Here is a 20,902-nt window from a genome sequence, read left to right on the forward strand (position 1 = left end):
AATTAATCTTATTCCTCAAGAGGAAAATGGAAATTAAAACCACACTGAGATACCATTGCACACCCTTAAGAATATTTGTTTTTTTAAAAGCTTTCTATATCAAGTATTGATGAGGATGTAGAATAAGAAATTTCATAGGCTGCAGAAAACAGTGTAAAGCGGTTCAAGTGCTTTGGAAAACTGCATGGTAGTGTATACTAAAGTTGAATGTGTACATTCTTCATTAGGGGGGTATTTTGTTTTTATTTTTTATATTTTAAAATTTTTTATTGAATTTATTGGGGTGACATCCTAATATATAAAAACCCAGGGTCTGTAACGACCGAAGGCTCAACCGACCGGAAGTCAGTCCTGCAGTCAGTACTGGGTTGCCGTGGTGACCCAGCACTGACTGCCGAGGGGGCGGCGGATCAGGCCTGGAAAGAGGTCTGGACAGAGAAGCAGGGTCTGATCCGTAGCCTCCGTGGCAGCTATTGATCAGCCCTTGCCTCTCTCTTTCTCTCCGGGCCTGGCCAGCAACCATGCCTCTCTTTCTCTCTGGGCCTCCACAGGGGTTGCTGATCAGCCCTGCCTCTCTGATCAGGCCCAGAGATAGGCCCAGAGACGCTGACTGGCATAGAAACCCACCAATCAGAACCAAATCTGGGTGAAGTGCAAAGGCAGAACCTAAGGTGGGGGCTGAGGAGGGGTTTTAAGGGCAACAGCTGTTTGGTGTAAGGTGTAAGAAAGCAGTTCAATTTTTTAATGACCGGTTTGGCAGCATAGTGCATATGGCTGGCTATCAGTCCAGATGTATTTTTGTCTGCCAAGAGCTTCTCTTCCTGCTGAAAAAGGCTTCCCACCCCCATTTAAGCAATCCTATCCTATATAATCTATCTATACTAATAAAAGGGTAATATGCTAATTAGACCAGGTTGACCGGCCATCTTCCGGATGTCCAACTTCCTTCTGGACAAAGCCACGGTGGTGGGGGCTGAGACAGAGAGGGCAGTTGGGGGCAAGATCAGGCCTGCAGGGGAAGGCAGTTGGGGGCAACCACAGTGGCAGGGGAGGGCAGTTGGGGGCAAGATCAGGCCAGCAGGGGAGGGCAGTTAGGGGTGAGATCAGGCCAGCAGGAGAGGGCAGTTGGAGGCAAGATCAGGCCAGCAGGCAGAGGGGATAGGGGCGATCAGGCAGGCAGGCAGAGGCAGTTAGGAGTGATCAGGCAGGCAGGTAGGTGAGCGGTTAGGATCTAGCGGTCCCAGATTGTGAGAGGGATGTCCAACTGCCAGTTTAGGCCCGATCCCACAGGATTGGGAGCATAGATCAGCAGTTAGACACCCCCAAAGGGTCCCCGATTGGAGAGGGTGCAGGCTGGGCTGAGGTGCACGAATTTTCTGCACCAGGCACTAGTTGGTTAATAAAATTACATAGGCTTCAAGTGTATAATTCTATAATATATCATCTGTATATTATACTAGTGATCCCGCAGGGATCAGGCCTAAACCAGCAGTCGGACATCCCTTTCACAATCTGGGACTGCTGGCCCTAACCGCTCGCCTGCCTGCCTGCCTCATTGGCCCTTACCACTTCTTCCTGCCAGCCTGATCATCCCCAACTGCCCTCCCCTGCCATGACCCGCCTCTTCTGCTGGGACCGGCCTCCTCCGCACTGCGTGGAGTCGTGGGACCCCCAGGCCTCACCATGCGGAGCAGCCACCGGGCCCCACCTCTGCTGTGCACGCGGCCATCTTGTGGCGACATGGCACGCGAGGGCCACCTAGGCTTTTATTGGTATAGAGTGTGTGTTCACCACCCCAAGTCATTCTCCTTCTGTCACCATTTATCCCCCCTTTATCCTCTTCTGCTTCCCCCACCCCTCTTTCCCCCTGGTAATCACCATACTGCTGTCTGTGTCTGATTTTTGTTGTTTGTTTGGTTTTGCTTATTTCCTTCAACTTTTTCACCCAGCCCCCATACCCTTTTCTCTCTTAACAGCTATCAGTCTGTTTTCTGTATCTCTGAGTCTGTTTCTGTTTTGTGTGTTTGTTTTATACATTCTTTATGACCCAGCCATTCTGCTCCCAGGTATATATCAAGAAAAATGCATACAAATGTGCCCCAAAAGACATATTCAAGTAGGCTCATAGCAGAATTATTCATAATAGCAAAAAATTTGAGGCAACCCAACTGTTCATCAACAGCAATGATTAAATAGTGTTCTATTCATACATTAGAATACAATGCAGAATAAAAATAAAGTGCAGCTATGTGTAGCAACCTAGTGAATCTCACAAACTCAATGCTGACTGTGAGAAGCCATATATAACAATGTACAGACCGATGATTTTATTTATATAAAATTCAGAGCAGGAAAAACTAATCTGCTGTAATAGAAGTCTGATTAGTGGTGACTTAGGGGCAGAGGGAGTAGTGACTGTCAGTCTGAAGATGGGGAGGGGGTGCTTCTAGGGTGGAGATAATAACCTGTTTTCTAGTGTGGATGGTTCCACGGTTGTGTTCACTTTGGGAAAGTTGTTGACCTGTACATTTGATCAGTTCACCTTTCTGTATGTTTGGTATACTTCAGTCAAAAAGTAAAACATGACAAACATACAGATACAAAACATCAGGAAGAATTATGCTGCGATACATGTTACTTTGGGTGATACATATATATTTTCCCCTCATATTTTACTTTTATAATTATAGGGAAATCCCTTGCTTATAAATATCATAACCCTACTCCAGTGGGAATGTTGACATGACTTGTAACTCTCATGGAATCCAGAATTAAATACCCTGGAAGGCCGTCATATAGCCTAACTGTGTCCTTTCCTTTCTTCCCAACTAGGCTCTAAAAAGTACCTTGGGATTTCCATTGATTCGGTTTGAAGATGCTGTGATTAATCTGGATCCATTCACTCGGGTCCATCCCTATGAGACCAAGGAGTTCATCATCAATGACATCCTCAAACATTTCCAGGAGGTGAGCTTTGGAGAGGGGTCTCGTGGCTGGAGCATAAGCAGGATGTCTGTTTTAGTTGTTTGGGAACTTTGGCTACTAAGACCTTCCTATTGAGAACCCACATTTCAGCTGAGATTGTTGAGTTAGGGGTCAGGTCATAGCCCACGAAGCCTGTACACATCATGAAAACCCCGAAACAGCACATTTGATTTATGAGCCGTGAGTCTGGTCCTTCAGAACTAGTCTCAGGGGCGTCCACGAGATTAGTCACAACTCTCCAGACTTTAACTGATGCTTCGATGATAACACAAAATGCTGTGAACTCTTTATTTACCAGGCGCGGGCCTCCTTTCAGCAACCACACCGATGTGATTAGAGCCTGTGAGATCCTGCCCTAGAGTTGAACTTTTAAAAAAAATGTTTTTTATCAAGTTGTTCATTTTCCAATTGTACTTATTATCCAGGCTGCAAAGACCAAAACATAAAGCCACGCATACTCCTCAACGAATAGATAGGTCACGATCGTATCAAATGTATTCGCTGTCAAAGTCAAAGATACCCTCTTCTCGCTTCCTTCCCTCCTCCTCCCCATTTCCCTCCTTTCCTTCAGTTTCCTCCCTTGCTCTTTCTAATTGGTGATAATTCCACTGAGCTGTAAGGAGGTGATAGGGCAGGTGTCCCCGGAACCGGGACCCGGCGGTGGAGGTGCACAGAAAATGGAGGGGTTCTTGATAGGTCTGAACGTGTCCTCTTTCATGATCATGGAGGACCCCAGATCTTCCCTCCTCCCTCACTTTTCACATTCTCTCTGCTGCTGATTAATTCCCTATTTGTGGGAACAATGGAAAGGGGAATATCGAGTACATACTAATGTAAATATGTGTAAAGAATCTTTCCTGCTTCATACCTTTTTTATTCTTCTGAATGGCTTTGAGGAATGTTTTTAAGGGAAATGTATGAGTATTGGAGGCAATCCCTGGGATGTGTGCATTTGGGAGAGGTTTAGGGGGGGCTTGTGAAAGGGCCGGAGCTTGTAGTTGGTGAGGGTGGAGAGGTGGTTCTTGGTGTTGATGGGCATGGAGCACAGGCTGATGTTAGCCTCTGTGCCTGGGACACTGTCTGCAGTATAAACAGGGGCTGCTCTTCTTGTCTCCCTCCTCCACTTGACAGGAACTCCTCAGCCAGGCAGCGCGGATCCTGGGGTCGGTGGACTTCCTTGGCAATCCCATGGGGCTTTTGAATGACGTTTCTGAAGGGGTCACTGGACTGATAAAGTATGGAAATGTCGGGGGCCTTATCCGAAACGTTACCCATGGAGTATCTAACTCTGCTGCCAAGGTAAGGAAATAGAGGTGATATTCCCTTGTCCTCAGCCACGTGAGTCCTCTGCATTTCTGTCATTTCGCGGACAGTATGAGGTTGTGAGACGTTACATACATGGCCCTTGCTTCCTGTACTCTGTCTTCCCCTCACCTCTGATAACCTGGCACCGGCCACTGCGCGCGCCTCTGAAATATCTCCTGTCCCTTCTCCCCGTCACCACTGCCTTCGTCCAGACTCTGGTGTCTTCCCTGGGCCACTGCAGTCCTCCTGCCCCCGGACTTCACTGCACCTTCCAGAGCCTCCAGAGTGAACTTGAAAACATGGGATTTGATTGTGCCATTTCCCTGTCTAGAATCGCCCAGTTCCTCCTCCCAGCTTACACGATGAAGTCCAAACTGAAACACGGCCTTCTAGAACGCAGCGACCCTTTGAGTTGTCTGCATTCAGCAGCAGCACAGCGGGGCAGTCCTCCAAGCCTTGCTGTCTCGGCAGCTCTTCGTTCACTGGCCTCTTGTTTGGTGGACATTTTGCTGTTGCAGTTCCTTTGGGGCAGGAGCTGATTTTACGGGTGAAGCTGGGAAAGGTGCCGGCAGTTGAAAGGGGGTTGCTATTTGACAATAGACAAAAGGCACTAAAGGTCTCAGTCCTCCTCCCCTTCCTGTCAACTACACAGACTTCTAGAGACTGACCTTTTCACGAGTGAGCAGGTTGGAGAGCTCCTGGGCCCTCTGCTCATTTATTGGAGAGCGTTTGTTGTCGGGAGACCCGAGGTGCCCTTGGCCACCAGGTGTAAAAGGGGCTCTCCCGGAGGAGGCGCTGATGCCACCACATAGGAATTATCCTGCAGAGCAGGTGAGAAAGCAGAGTTGATGGCATCCCTATATTGCACAGCCTTCTTGGTAATGTGTGGAAGCTGGGAATGTATTCCTGTTTTCCAAACTATTTTCTAGAGCTGATCAGTTTTTTCAATGCTAGAGTTCTATTAAACCAGCCCAAAAGTGTATAGTTTGATTTGTGGTTCAAAATAGGCAACACTCTGGCTTTTAGAGAACGGGAGGAAGAGATTTTATAATCATGTTTGGAAGGAGACTCGGGTTCAGAGTCGAATGAGCACACGCATCCCAGCCTCAAACCATTTCTTGCGCTGCCCTTAGAGCTGCTCCGTCGTGGCACACACTCGCACCGACGCGATGTGGACAGGTGCATGTGAATGTTTAGTTGTAAGTGCCAGTTTAAAGATTTTATTTAATTTCATTTAATTCTAATCAGCATAGCAAGTCTCCTTGGTTTTATAATTTCTTTGTATCCCTGGGCTTTGCTTTGATTTGGAAAATAAATGCTGTGGCTTTCTGAGAGGCCTTTCTCAACCTGGAATAGAAATGCACCTTTACTGGCTTTCTGTGAGAATAAAAGGAGATATGATGTCATAAAAACTATAGACTGAACAGGAGAAATGGGCTTCACTTTGAATGTAAAACGTTCGGACTGTAGCCACCAGGAAACTATTAATACCCGTGAAAGGAAAGCCAGTATGTTACCGGTTACGGTCTACAGAGGAGGAGGCCTCAGGCACAGAGAGCGGAGATTCCTGCTCCATCTGGGCCAGTGTGGCCTTAGGAACCCTCCATCGTTAACCTTTGGATGTGAAGGAAGAAGTTGGAGACTCTCCATAGGTAAGCCCTGTGGGCTTTCCCAGAGTTCCTCCGCTGCATCCTGAGGAAGAAGGTCGGCCCTCTCTTTATTCTCTCTCGTTTATGGAAGTCTCGTTGGTTTTCTGGTTCTTGTTTCCCCTGGAAACTTTTTGAAGCTTAAGAGTCAGCATGAGAATCTAACTTAAGCAGAAAGAGAGGGCAGAATACGCCTTCCCCTGTCTTCATTCCCAAACCTGTCTGAGGGCCTGGTGACAATGGTCATGCATTTTATTGGATTTCATGCTTTGTATTGTCGGTGGGTTTGCACAAAGGTACTGCTTTCCAGGCCCCAAGGGCTCTCGAATGGGAAGCCGGCTTCCCAGGTGGGTGGGTCCTTCTGCATGTAGTTCTCTTGCCTTTAGTAAGCTAGTCAGTATTGGCGCCACAGGCTGCTACTCAGAGAATTGCTGTGTAATTTATCTTGATACCAAGATCACTGCATGTGTTATAAAAATTATATATCTCTAAGATAAGAAAGCAGAGACTTAAAGTTACTATTTCATATTAGAAATGATAGCTCCAAAAGTCAGGTCCATCGACTAAATACCAATTCAAGTAATCGATGATTCTGCACGTACCTAGTGTGGCTAAAGATCTCCATTTTCCTGTAGTGTTGTGGGTTGAAATCAGACCTTTAATGTTGCTTTGCGGGAATGTTGTGTTTGCTTTTCTGTGTATACAAGAGGAGTTTAAGGAAGTGCAAATGACCACAATAATCAACTGTTGGCCTGCGGGAAGTATTCCTTTAAAGAGTGCCTAGGTTGCCGTGATTAAAGAAAGGGGTCAGAGAACACGGGACTGCACCTCACAGAGCCCCAGCAGCCAGCCAGCCCCGCAGGGCTGCGAAGACTAGAGGGCTCTGACTTTGCTTCCATGGGCTTTGAGTGGAGTGGAGAAACTCATAAACCTCTTGATATTAATTATATGTGTGTGTGTGTGTGTGTGTGTGTGTGTGTGTGTGTGTTTCCTGAGCAGGGATCTAAAGTTTTTATTAGATTCTCAGAGAGGTTCATGCCTCCCCAAAAATTGTCATTCTTGTAGACATAGGATTGTGTGTTAAGGGGAGCTTAGGGCTGATGAGTTCCAGTCCCATTCCTCCCTTTAAATCAGGGGTGGGGAACCTTTCTCCTGCCAAGGGCCATTTGGATATTTATAACATCATTCTTGGGCCATACAAAATTATCAACAAAAATTAGCCTGCTATATTTGGGCAAACATTTAATTAACTCACTCCTAATGCCTTTCTTTGTGGGCCTTATAGGCCGGACATTCCCCACCCCTGCTTTAAAGAATCCTTTTCTCTATTAATCTTGAAAGCTATTTTTTAACCTATGAAAAGGTGATGGTCATTTCCCCTGACCCTCTGACCAGAGGAGCAAAAGAGATGAAGTAGGTGAAAATCTAGTGAGAAGTTAAGAGGGAATTCATTCTGCCACTTAAGAAAGTAATAGACCTGCAGGTCTTAGTTATTTTGGATAGATGTTGTGAATTACTCACAGAAAATTTTTAATTTTACTGTCCAGTTGCTTAATTTCAGGTCTCACATAATGAAGTCCTCATTGCATAAACAGTTACTTAATTTATTTAATATTAACCTCAAGGAAATATAGCTAGAAAATAATATGTGCCCTTTATTCCTCTTATCCTTTCCTCTCATTCCCCAACCCTCAGAAATCAGGTTCAGGATTCCGGCTCTAAGATGATAGGACCCAGGGATTAGCCACCATGCTGTGGGCCTCTGTCCCACAACTCGCTTGCCTGGATCTTGGAAAAATGACTCCAACCCTTTGAGTAGAACCTCGAAGGTCTGACCCCATTCCTAAGGCCATGGCAAACCCGCCACTCCTGAAATCCTTTCATGGCATATGACTTACTTAATAAAAGCACAGCATTTCAAACCCTAAAGCCCTGTCAGAGAAACAGCTCCTCTCTGCAGCATGAATTTTCCTAGTTGGGTGTCATGTGACTACCTGCAGGCCCCTCTGACCTCTTTCAAAGCCAGAGAACTGGGGAGACGCCCATGGAACAAATTCCCTCTCTTATATAGACTCCAATTCTCCTTCTGTCTGTGATTATTGTGTAATATTTTCTTATACTTGCAGGAAAATTACATAGTTCTAAAAAAATACAAGTTCTTTTCAAACTAGGAAAACCTCAGATGTTAACAATAGAGCAAATGATCCCATTCTCTTTGCTGCCCCTGTAGAAACTCAGGGTTTGCTCTCTACAGCTGTCACCTGGTCTTCCTGAGGGAAGAAAGCCAGCAGCAGACTTAATTTCTTCCAGCAAAGGAGAGAAGCACTTTTGATCATCACGGGACCTCTGCTCTGTTCTGTGCTGCTTCCCATTTTCTCTTTGTGTCATTATCAAGGCCATATAGGATGCTTTTGATCCCGGGTACTTTTTTGATCCCAGCTATGTTTTGACTCTGTGCTTATGAATGCAAATATTTTAATAATTTTCCCTATTTTTAACGGAAATCATTTTCATCAAAGTCAATTGTTGTTCATGGAAAATAGAATTCATGATTCATTATTCACTGCATGTTCATATTACTGATAACTTTTGCAGTGTTATGGGCAAGGTATGGTAGGTTTATTTCTCTCTTTTGCTTTATGGCATTTATTTCTAACGAGCCCAAATTTCCCAGCTCAAATTCTGCAGATCTAAACTTTTGTCAAGGCAATGTGAGCTTTCTGTTGGTTTTTACTTAATATATTTTATTCTATGTAGCTAATTGTTTTATTGTTTTTAGTAAGTTTTATTAGTTATGAACTGGATAGAGACCTAATATTTCTTGTTATAAACAGCATTAGTAGGAAAAAGATGAACGAACAGGGCTGAACACCCTTCACTATGGAACATGTACTAAGTTCTAAATATTTATTGAGCACCTGTTTGTCAGCCCTTGTGGTAAATCCGTTACATCCATTCATTGGGTGTAATATGTGTGCTAATGTCGTCTTCAGACCAGGAAGATGAGACTTGGAGAAATTAAATAATTTTGTCAAGATCATACAACTAGAAATGGCAAGATGGATTTGAAACCAAATCTAGCTAATTCTAAAGGCCTTTTCCTCCCTATATAATGTATTTCCTTTGTTTATATAAGGCTTTCTTCCACGAACTATAGGGAATATAAAGAATTAATTACTGCTAACTTCCCACCAGAAGCTTATGATTTGACATCACTTTGTTAGCTGGCAAGGTGACTGCTACCGTATCGTTTGTGTCAAGAAATGGTGGTGATTGTGCTCATTCTTATGTTGGATTGTCTTGACCATCACCATCTCCTTTTAGGCATATAGGTTCTTCCTAGAACCTTGGTGATTGCAAGCATAGTTTGACTCGAGTGGCATCATTTGGTCATCAAAATTACCTCGTCAGCAGACAGGGTAGGTGGTCTGAGCCCCATTAAATAAATGAAAAAACTAAGGCCAGAGAGGTTAGGTGAGCTGCCCAAGGTCAGCCAGGTCACTGCAGAACCAAGACCTGATCTTTTGCACTAGAGTCTTGATTCTGGGCTTTAGTTACACTTTAGATACACATTGCTAACTGCTTTGTTTGTTCTAGACAAGTCTCTTTATATTAAAACATAAAAACAACAATAAGAAAAACAAAAAGAAAACAACCAAAGCCCTGCCTGGTCTCACAATGAACTTTTGTAGCTTTTAGGAAAACTGTCTGACGATAAGTACAAGCAAGTTAACCCTTTGCACTCGCTTGCTTTTTTCTCGATTCCTTTATTCTAATGCTAACCATGTCGAGTGCAAAAGGTTAAGTGTGAAAGAGAAATAGGGAGGGAGAAATTAAGACTGTTTGAATACCGTATTTTCTGGCGTATAAGAAGACTGGGTGTATAAGATTTTCCTGGGTTAAAAAGTCGTCTTATACGCCGGAAAATACGGTAGTCCAATATATCTAATCCATTATATCTAATCCCATCAATATAGTCCAATATACCGTATTTTCCGGCATATAAAACAACTTTTTAACCCAGGAAAATCTTATACACCCAGTCTTAATCAGCCCAGTCGTCTTATATGCTGGAAAGTACGGGTAGTCCAGTGGAAAACCTAGCTAGGACTTCAGATATTTTGTTCGATTGCGTTCGTCTCTGTTTGGGGTATGGTATGCGGGGGAGCTGCCTCCCTTCAGAGAATAGCGGCCATCAGTGGGAACTGACTTCAGTGCCCCTGCCCCTGAGAGTCTCAGTCAGCCCTGCCATGGGCCAACCTCCTGTCGTGTGTACTGTGACCTTCTTGAGGGCCGAGGGGTCCATCTGCCTTTTGTTTAAGAAACAGCATTTGTTTGTGTTTGTCTTGTAGGGAGTGTATTTATAGGCTCAAACAAGACTAAAAGCCTGTTTAGTCAAGGCAAAAGTTTTATCTTTGCACAAAAGAATGCACTGAGTGCCTGCCTGCGTGGATTCTGCCGGGAAAAAGGCAATTTATGACTTGTATCTGTTTTTGTCATTATGTATGGCTGCTCGATTTTATAGTTGAGCTGATTATCCCCATAATAGCTTTTCCATGTACCTATAAGCAAGTAATAGGTGAATGCCTTCTTATAAGCATTGGGGTTTTTAGTGTATTTAAGTTGGCACAAAACTTTGTGTTAAATGAAATTCACTTCAGACAGTAATCTATCCCTTAGAGAATGTAGAGTTTTCTCTTTTCAAAAAGACTTTGATCTTAAATAAGTCACCCAAGGGATGTCTTTTTCCAGCCAAGAGGAGGTGCCTTCGCGTTGTCGTATCTGGAGAAATGACTCAAATTCTTGGCAACAGAATTTCTGTTTTATTTTCCTCTGATAACCTTGAGTACTAAAATGATTCCTTTAGTCTGAGCTCCTTTAGGTTAGAGGCAAGTTTTAGATGCCAAATGACCCATCAGTGACCCATCCTAACTTGGTCATATCTCAACTATCTGTGGGAAGTGGGAGTGTGCTGGGCGGGGAAGGGAGGGTGGGAGTTGAGTGGTGGCATGAGAATCACATTCGTGACCAGAGTTCCCAGGCTGCCCCACCCACCCTGTGCAGCAGCCTTGCTTCTGAGGATTCAATGGACGGGCTTAGCTTTCCCTTCTTTCCACCCTAATCAGACAGCTCAGCCAGAAGTCAAGGAGCAGGGCCGACACCACCGAAGCTCTATTTTTGAAACAGAAAGCTGGGAAAAATTTAAAACTTTTCTTCACTTCCTAATAGTAGCTCAGTTAAAAATCAGGTCCTTGAGTCATCTTCTTAGACCGAACATCTTGTTTCAGAGGAATTCACTTTATATTCCAAAACTGCACTCTACTCGATGGGAAAGTATGTCCAGTTGCTAAATTGAAAAGACAGGAAATATTTGTGTCCCCCAAAGAGTAGCGGTTCTCTACCCTGGTAAAAACACAGTGAGAAGAACAATCAGTTCAGGCTTTCTTAGGTTGGCCAGTTACCCCAGGGGTGTGGCACCACATCCCTTTTAGGCACTAATATTACTCATAGCAGTACTTGGCCTTTCCTGAAAAACTGTGACCTCCTTAAGGCGAGGTGAACTGTAACCCCTTTTTATAAACATCTGAAGGGCAAATCAAACTCTCTTTTGGCATTGAAACGTCAAAACACTGTTTGGAAGGTCCTTTCTATTTTCCTTTATTTTTTCTTCCCTATAATCTATACTAATGATAAAGGAATATGCAAATTGTCCTGGACGCCGTCACAGTAACAGTAACGACTGAGCAGCAGGCTGCGTGGGGTGACAAGGCCGGCATGGGGGTTAGTGAGGGACGACCAAACAACTGAACAGCAGGCTGCGTGGGGCAACCAGGCCGGCAGGCGGGGGGGGGGGGGGCAGTTGGGGACGACCAGGCCGACGGGCGGGGGACAGTTGGGGGTGACCAGGCCAGTAGAGGGGGGCAGTTGGGGGCGACCAGGTGCCAGCGGTCCCGAATTGTGAGAGGGATGTCCAACTGCCAGTTTAGGCCTGATCCCCGGGAATGGGCTTAAACAGGCAGTTGGACATCCCCCGAGGGGTCCTGAATTGGAGAGGGTGCAGGCTGGGTTGAGGGGACCCCCACCCCATGCATGAATTTCATGCACTGGGCCTCTAGTTATCTCTATAAGTCTCTTTCCATTTTGAGGAAAAGCTTAATCAAAGTGTTTTCTTAAGAGAAAGAAGGGATTCCTTGGTCGAAAACATGCTTATAAGTCAGGAAGGGCTGTGGATGACAGACCTGGCATCCTTCATGGAGCAGCTGCTCTGTGTCAGGGGTGGACGAGGTGCTTTCCATCTGCCTCTTTGTCACATGGACCCCGTGAGAAAGGATGTGTCAGCTCCATTTTATAGGTGAGAAAAGTGGGACTTGGGATGCCCAGTTACCTTGAACTGAAGTTTAATCATGAGTGAATGTGGGAGCCAGAAATTTAGAACAAAGTGAGTTTGGGAGTCTGCCTGTATGTTTTCCCCAGCCTCTCAGATGTAGTTCTCCACCAAACCCCCAGCTCTAGAAGCAAAAACACAAGCAGTTGGAAACAGCACCATTTACAAGTACAGCTCAAACAGCTTTCCATTCGTTCCCAGATTTAACTCCTCCGTGCTGGACTTGCAATTTTCCAACTGATTTTCAAGGCTTTTTGAATCATCTTTATTATCTGGGAATCCCTAGCCCCAAACAGGCAAATGGGAAAGACGGCATCTCTTTTTTTCTTTCCTGTAAATACCAGTGGGAAAGTCCTCCTGTGCCAGTTCTAGGGAAATGTCCGAGTTGGGCACATGAGGAGGTTGGGATAAGCTCAAAAACTAGGAGCCAAGCTGGGGAAGTCGAGGAAAGGCTGAAGAGAAAGTGGCAGAAAGCTGCCCATCTGGTCACTTCCTGTGTCTCCAGCCATGTGGCTCTCTCGCACCTTTACTCTTTTGCTCATAATTTTACCTGCGTTTGGAATGTCCTTCTCCCCATCTCTGGCCAAATGGCTCCAAATCTGTAAGGTCTCTAACCCAGATGCCCTGTGAGGTTCTCTGCTCTGAATTCCCAGGGCACTTGGTGCTTGCATTAAGGCAGTGACCGCATTTTTCCTTGGAAAGGAACCTTTGTGCACATCTCAAACAGCCTTCAACAAACCTTTAACAGTGTCACTCACGTGCTAGGCACTGTGGCAGAGGCTTAGGAAAGTAAGGCTTAAGTGTTTTTTTGAGGGAGGTGGAACAGGTCAGGCGGACAAGAAGTACTTGTAAGTAGGCGTGGTACAGAGAGAACAAGAGTTGGGGCTGGAATCTGTGTAGAGGTTCCCAGGCCATGAGATAAGGAGCTGTGGGGCCCACAGGAGGAACACTCTATTCTGTTCCTCAGGGAGGCGATGGCCTTGAGCTGAGAGGCACCACACAGCCGTCTGTTTATTCATCTGCGTCCCGCAGGAGACCTGAAGCTCCTAGAAGGCAAAGATCTTATCTGTCACCGTTTTTATTGCCAATTTCCCCCGTGACTAACCATACATAGTTGTTGTAGGAAAAACTGAAGTGATCCAGGTTGTCCCCATGTGGACTCTCCTTTATCCAGTATATCATTTTCACATGTTGTACGTTCAACAAATAGTTGTCAAATAAGTGAAATACCTGCTGGATTTATCTTTATTGTCTGGCTATGTTATGGCTTTTATGTGAAATAAACAAGATGTTTTTTAAAAGTTCATGACTTTCCTCCCACACATAAGCTGAATTACATCCAAAATCACACTATACGTGTAGCAATGCAGATAGAAAAGGCGGTTGACTTTTAGGTCCCATTTCTTCTCTGCCCCTCCCATCCCTCGGATCTAAGATACTGATGTGGATCGAATGAGGACAGGTGTGCATTACTGGATCGGGCCTGGGCTCTGCTTAAGATATAGGAAGCCTTGGGAAACTGACCCTCCTCCAGTCTTTTCATTCATCTTTTTTTAAAAATCCTCACCCAAGGATATTTTTCCATTGATTTTTAGAGAGAGTGGAAGAGAGAGGGAAAGACAGAGAGAAATATCGATGTGAGAGAAACTCATTGATTGGTTGCCTCAGCCAGGGAGGAGCCTGCAACCAAGGTACATGCCCTTGACCAGACTTGAACCTGGGTCCCTTCAATTCGAAGGCCAACGCTCTTATCCACTGAACCAAACCAGCTAGGGCAGATCTTTTAATCTGATGAATTAAAATAATATTTATGGGAAATATCTGTTTGCTTTATTAGAGGAAGATATTTAAGTAAACATTTCCTGCAAGCTATTGAATTTATATAAGAACACATTGTTTTGGAAGCAATAACTTTCCGTGTTTTCACTGAAATGAAAATTAAGCAGAATGTACTTCCAGAAACAGCCCATTGCTTCAGCTTTATGGCCTTTGTGATGTTTCCCAGCAGGAGGCTGTGGCCAGCGGGGTTCTTTTTTTTACCAGTAACTTGGACATTGGCAAGGAGGATGCCAGTCGGTTCTGAGAGAAGAGCTCCTGGGAGCTTTATAGAAATGCAGCCTTGTAGCATGCTCCTGTTGTTGCTTAATTTCCCCCAACTTATGCATTAAAGAATGCAAGTGTTATTAGTTTCACTTGACAGAAGGAGAAATTGAGTCACAGCAAAGGTAACTGACTTATTTAGACGAGGGCGAGGCTCCGGGCTCCTCTCTACCCCGGCTGTCCCATCGACCTCACTGCTGCTCTAGAAAGCACCCATTTTCCCTAGGAATTAAATAAAAAATTATTTTACCTTGCAGCATCCCCATGGAGCCAGCAGGGCAGGTGTGATAATCACTTCCTGTTTCGTGGTGGGACATTCAGTCACACGAGTTGAATAGTTTTGCCAAAATCATGCAGTGGGTGCTGGCTCCCAGGCCTCCCAGCTAAGCCCACTGCTTTCCCTGCCAGACAACGTCCGCTCAGAGGAGCTTCCTGCTGGGGCAAAGTCTTCCTTCCGAGAGAGGGCCTCACTGTCCCGGCCGCGAGCAAGGTGCACGAGAGGTCGGCTGGACGACCTCAGGGGACCTGCAGACCTCTAGGCTCCCGGTCCCTGAGAAACAAAGGGGGGGCGGGCAGCCGGACGGATGCTGTCAGCCTGCCTCGGGGCCTGCCGCCGCCTGCGTGGGCTCTGTGTCCCTCACAGCAGCAAGGCAAGTTCGCAGGATTGCCACAGTTCCAAGTCAGTTGGCAAGACAAGTCAAGGTCTCTTTCTGAGTGAGCTATGTGGAGAGAGAAAAATCTCAGATCAAACACAAGGAGGAATTTGCCACTATTTTTCTTTAAAAGATAGAACACAATAGTGAACAGTGTCTAACTGAAGTTTTATTTAAAAAAAAAAAAGAATTCTGTGAGAAACCTTGTTTTAGTAACATTTAATATGGTATCTTAACTCTCTAATCTGTCTTTCCATTGAAACCCATCTTGAGTTCTTCCCAAGGGAGGTCCCTACCCTAACACCCTTCCCACTCGTTCCAGCCGCGTGTGGCAGCCACTCGCCCCAGGTCTGGGCCCTCAGCACCGTCGGGTACTTTAGTGGAAACTCGGGACACAGATCTAGGAAGGATCTTGGAGATCAGCTTTTCGCCCTCTCAGGTTGCAGATGGAGAAACTGAGGCCCAGTAAGGTTCTCACAGCTCACTAGCCTCAGGGCCAGCACAAGAACTCAGGCCTCTGGCTACAGGCCTGCTATTGTCTTTGAAGCAGAGCCAGCAGCTGTGGGTACCTGCTTCTTGTCCTTTTAGGGGTGAGGGAGAAGAAAGTCGTGGCCACAGCCCTGACGCAGTTAGTGTGCCTCCCCTCGGCATCCTTTATGCGGATTTTATCTGTTTATCCGGGTCTTTACACGAGACTGAGCTCCTGAGGACCAGGTACCAAGTCATGTCCACGTTGGTGGTTTTACCCCAAGCCCTGTGCAGCAGACAGCAAGCCCTCGGGGAGCAGAAGCTGTGTTTGTGTGAAGGCTGGCTCCCCTGGATGGGAGGGAGTGTGCCTCCTCTGAAGCATGTCACCGTCCTTCAGCAGAATCTCCTTCCTGCACTGAATAAACCCAGGCAAGTGCACCCCATCTGAAAACAAGACAGGATCTCCCCCAAATAAGTGGGGAGGCCCTCCAAAATTAGATTTGGAGGGCAGTTGGTGAGATGGGATAGAGGTAAAATTTTGATAGACACAGTCCTTGGTTGATGCCAAAATGAATGTAACTTTGTTGGATAAATTGAATTTTTTAAATTTCTTCTAATGCTTATATGATTATCTGCATGTTATCCATTATGATTATTGTCACTGGGTTCCTTCTACAGTCTGTGAGTTAAGAGAGGAAAGGAAAAAGTAGACCTTTTACTGATTGTAATCCAGGGAAGAAGAGGCCACTGGCCACCCCTCAGTGAACACTGCAAATTTGGGTATGTTCTGTTGCCCTCTGTCCAGCAAGCTGGAAAGAACTTGATTATAAGAACACTTTGATCTGAACTTGTGCCTTTTCTGAATCGTCCTTCAAAAGGAATTAACTGTGCTGCCTCTGGCTGCCATGAGCAAAATGATTTCCACGCCGGCGCTGCTGGTGATGGGAGTTCGAGCCGCTTTCTTCACGGCCTGGTCACCCTTTTCTCATGCGTGTCCCAGTGGTATGCGGGCAAAGGGGCAAGCGAGCAGGGCCTCTGGACATCCCGGCTTCCAGCATGGCGCTGGGGATGGCCTGGCTTCAGGCTGTCACTGTACTCACTAGAATAGGTGCCTGAAACCACGTTGTTGCCTTTTAACTTTAATCTGGAACACTTTAACAAAGTAGCAGACCAAATGGTGCCTGGCCTGACCCCCCTCCAGGCCAGAATCCTCACCTGGGTTCAAACAGTCAGTCACACAGCAGAGCCCCTCCACTTGCCAGAGCAAGATTGCAAAGAGTTAACACTTTTGCTTTTTCGGAAAGTTATCTGTGAAGAGTATTAGTTGTTTAATAAAGCGTGCCTGCCCTCCCGGTGAACCCGCCAGTGACTCTGCAGCTGGGGTCATTTCAAGTTCACGCGGTGGACTTTTGACTGCCTTCTGAGTCTGTGAAAACAGTCTGCAGCTCCTGCGGGGATCATTCATTCAGGCCTGTAACACAAAACTATTGCCAATGGGCACCTGCTGGGGCGGCTTCCCAGGAGGGCTGGGAGGGAAGATACCAAACTCATCAGGCATCTGCAGAGATAAGAGCAGCGGGATCCGCTGGGAGCCGCTAATAGGGCCTGCACTCAGTCCCCACTGCCTGGCCAACAGGCTGTGTCAGAATGGATTAGGGAGCCCTGGTCAGGAGAGGATGTGAGCTAATTAAAGGCCTTTTACAAAGAGGAATAGAGGGAGAAAGAAGTGGGGCGGGGGGGGGGGGGGCGTTGGAGCACATGCCCCAAATTTCCAGCACATTCTTTATTCCTCTCTTTATCCCTCAGAAGAGAAGAAAACAAATGGACGCGTCTGACATTTGGTTATTTCTAACCTGAAGTTGTCATTCATTCTGCCTGGTGCTTACATTGCTTTTAGCTGCTCCTTTTGTGGAATTACATTTATCATCAAAGACGTATTTTGCCACATTTTCCCTGGAGACATCCTGTTTTTGAAATAGTAGGTCAGCTGCTTGACTTTTGTCCTCTCTCCCCGCTTTGACACATCTGGGCAGTAAGTGTCTGCCTGTGGTGTGTTCAAGGTTTTCCCCTTTTGCTTGGAAAACCCACTTGCCAGCTGTGTGTGGGGGTACTTCTGGGAGGATGAAGTTAATTGATACGCCATGACGCTCTTCAGTTTTAGCTGCTGAGGTGGGGGTGTCATGGTTTGAAATGTCAGAGCATGCGCCATCTTGAAAATGCTGTGTGGTGGTGGCATATAATTCATCTGACGATCACGCCCACTTCAGGAAAAAGGTCACCTGTGTTTGGTTTACCTGCTCCTTTGTTTATGTAGCCTGAAGATTTCCCACCCCACCCACCCAGCGCTGAATGAACTTATTTATAGATCCAGGGAACTTCACATCTATGGCATTTTTCTTAATCAGCCTCGTAATGATACATTTCTACATTTCTTGAAAGCAGTTTTGTTCACACACAAACCCAGAGCCCTAACTATATCATTTCTGATACATTTCACATAAACTTAACTGTGTGCAAAGAAACATTTGGGTTAATCTCGTGCTACATGGTAACAATCCGAGGAAATTCCAATCAAGCCAACAGCGTGTTTCCTTCATTCCGGACTGTTGGCTAGCTCGCTGTGTCTGTGCCCTGATAAGGAGTGACCACAACGTTAATTTGTATTTCCTTGCCTTTTGTCTCACAAAATCTGTTGTCCAAGCTGACTAGGAGGCTTCTTCAACTGTGCCGTCTGTGAATAGTTAGAGCGGAGTAATCAGGTTGGCCTTGTGGAATGTTTGCGGACACTTGCTTGAAGTGTTAAAGATGTTAATTACCCTCCTTAGCTTTATTCCTCAGTATTGCTGTATAGAAACAAAGGACTGCACACCAAAGGGCGTTTGAATTCAAGCTAGCAGCTAGTGGGATCTTTAAAAATACTCCTAGCTAGTGTTCACTGACTGCTTCCCCGTGGCCAGGTACTATTCTAATCTCACGTGGATCAGCCTGCTTCATCCTCACAGTGACCCTGTGAAGTGTGGTCCCACTTCATCTACAAGGACATGGAGGCCCAGAGGAACTGAGTAGCTTGCCAAGGCTACGAAGAGCAGGATAGGAACCTGGTTGTCTGGGTCAGAGCCTGTCGAGTGGGCTTCATTCTTGGACCCTGTGTGATGTCATGTTTGCAGGAATTCACCGTGTGAGGCTGTATTCCAAGAGGCTGCAGAGAATCTGAGTCACAGTTTAGTGTTTTCCTGCAGCATCCTCTGTTGTAGCTCTTTTGTTGATGCTCTACCGCCCTTCCAAGCCACGGTGTGGGCTGAGACCCAGAAATGCTCTCTCCCACCCCACACACTTAGTGCTGGTTTAACGGGGTTCCAGGCCACACGAGAGCTGTCTGAATACAGACCTGTGTGCAGGAACCATAACCTCATATTCCTCTGTTCATGTGTCTACACAATAAGGCCACAACAGCATGTGGACAGTTAAAGGTGCCAGGCTGTGCTGGGCACAGGGCAGCAGAGCCAAATAAATCAGATCTCCCTCCCCCTTCTCCTCTCCTCAGGATCTCTGTCTAGCTCCGGAGAAGGTCCTATAACTAATGCTTCAGGGAGGAAGTGTCCCAGGCGCTAGGACAGAAGTCTGTGGTTCGGTGGGGCAGACCTCCCTACCCAGGGCAAGGGAGGCCTACACAGAGGAAGGAACCTTGAAGTCCAAGGAGATAGTGGCCACGTGGACAGGAAGTGGCGGGGACAAGAGGGCACACGAAGGCAGCCCAGGTGGTGAGGCTCGGTGTGGAGTGGCAGCAGCTCTCAGCAGCAGCCCCGGGGCAGAGAGCAGCCAGTGCCTCTGGACCGACTGGTCACTAGGGAGAGGCTGGCGGTCATTTTACACCCCTGGGTCCCTTTCTCTCTCCTGACCACGTATAAGTGAGTTTCACAAGGAAGAGAGAGACCAAACTGAAGTGTTTATTTTTTAAGTCCATTATTATTGTCATGATACGACCATATCTGCATACATCAAATGTTAGCTGTTAATGTGTTACAGGTATTTTATGTGTATGGGTAGAGCTTACACTTTTCACAGAAGGGGCCAAAACAAAATCAATAGCCCCATACCCTCTTGGGGGGAAAAAACAAGCCTGACTTGCTTCCTATAGAATTAGAGCTAAAACCAAATCATGACCTGTTCACAGCAGGTAGGTTGCAAACGCAGCCCCACGCTTCTTTCTGGCCAGGGCGCCTCCGTCCAGGACTAAGCCGTGGGCTGCCTCCAGCATCTCCAATTAACCTAATAGTGTCTCTATCTAGAGCCCAGAGCAAACTGACTCCGTGTTCTGTTAAAGGGGAAGAAGGCGTTAGCCCTCTCTTAAACAAGCGGCCTAGCAAGGCAGGAAGAAGGGGGAGGGGTTCTTTCAGCTGTGCATAATTTGCATAATTTGGAGCACAGTAGATGGAATGTTTGCCATTGAGCCCCAAACCACATTTGGGGAAATTAACTTACCTGATCCCATTTGATCAGTCCATCAAACTGTTTTCCCATTTTCTTTAGACAAAGCTAACCTAGAGATGAGCTCAGTTTGAGAGGGAAGAACATCTACAGACATGTGTTCCATGGTTCTTGTACCTCCAGCCCTCCCTTGCCCCATCCTCTCCAAATTGGGAGGTTTTCTCTGGAAATCCCTCCTTTCCTGTTTCCTCTCAAGGCAGGTGACAGTGTTCAAATTTTGAGTCGAATTTTAGTTTTACTTGTGTGAATTCAAAGGGGACATGTATTGTGAGAGGCAGTGGTTTAAACAAAGGCTGCGTAGGTTTCCTGTGGTCTCCTTGGAACTTCGAGCCCTGACATTCCCCTACACGCAGAATCTTAGGACAGGGTGGGGACAGCGTGGTCCTTCCACTGTCAAGTCCGCATTTGGTGGGGCTGCGTGGCAACTGTGTGGCCACCTGCCTCCCACCGCCCCTGCTGCCTGCTGGCCAGGGCCGTCGGCTGGTTTATTGAAGCAGCCCTGCCTCCACCCTGGCTTCCCCTCCTCCCGGCAGTGCTCTCACCAGCATTGAGAGCCATCCTGTCGAAACATAACTCGGGTTGTGTCGTTGTTGGGTTTTTTTAAGGAACTATCTCCCAACTTTACTTTCTCCTCTTGTTCCTTTCTGAAGTTCCCAGGCTCTTTTCAGTCCATTCTGCACTCTTCCTTTGCCAACAGGGGAGGTTGTGGCATTGCCCTGAAGCGTCAGAGCAATGAATTCCTGTGTACCCATGCCTCTGACCCCTTGGGAGACAAGTCGGCAAGGTTCAAGATCCTCTGAGACCTCCTCTGGCCCGTCCGCCAGACCATTGGCACGCTGGGCGGAGGAGCGATAGCTGTGCCACCCGCCTCA

The 20,902-nt window shown here is 46.4% G+C and overlaps 1 protein-coding gene across 1 annotated transcript in view; it reads left to right on the plus strand.

The window, feature by feature from the left end:
* VPS13D (vacuolar protein sorting 13 homolog D) overlaps positions 1–20,902 on the plus strand; it is a 222,901-nt gene that overhangs the window by 142,024 nt on the left and 59,975 nt on the right. The window contains exons 63-64 of the mRNA XM_054720656.1: positions 2,833–2,967; positions 4,117–4,284. Coding sequence (XP_054576631.1) covers positions 2,833–2,967; positions 4,117–4,284 — 303 coding nt within the window. The remainder of the gene's footprint in view (positions 1–2,832; positions 2,968–4,116; positions 4,285–20,902) is intronic.

This window comes from Eptesicus fuscus, chromosome 9, assembly GCF_027574615.1.
Source record: "Eptesicus fuscus isolate TK198812 chromosome 9, DD_ASM_mEF_20220401, whole genome shotgun sequence".
Classification (NCBI taxonomy): Eukaryota; Metazoa; Chordata; class Mammalia; order Chiroptera; family Vespertilionidae; genus Eptesicus; species Eptesicus fuscus.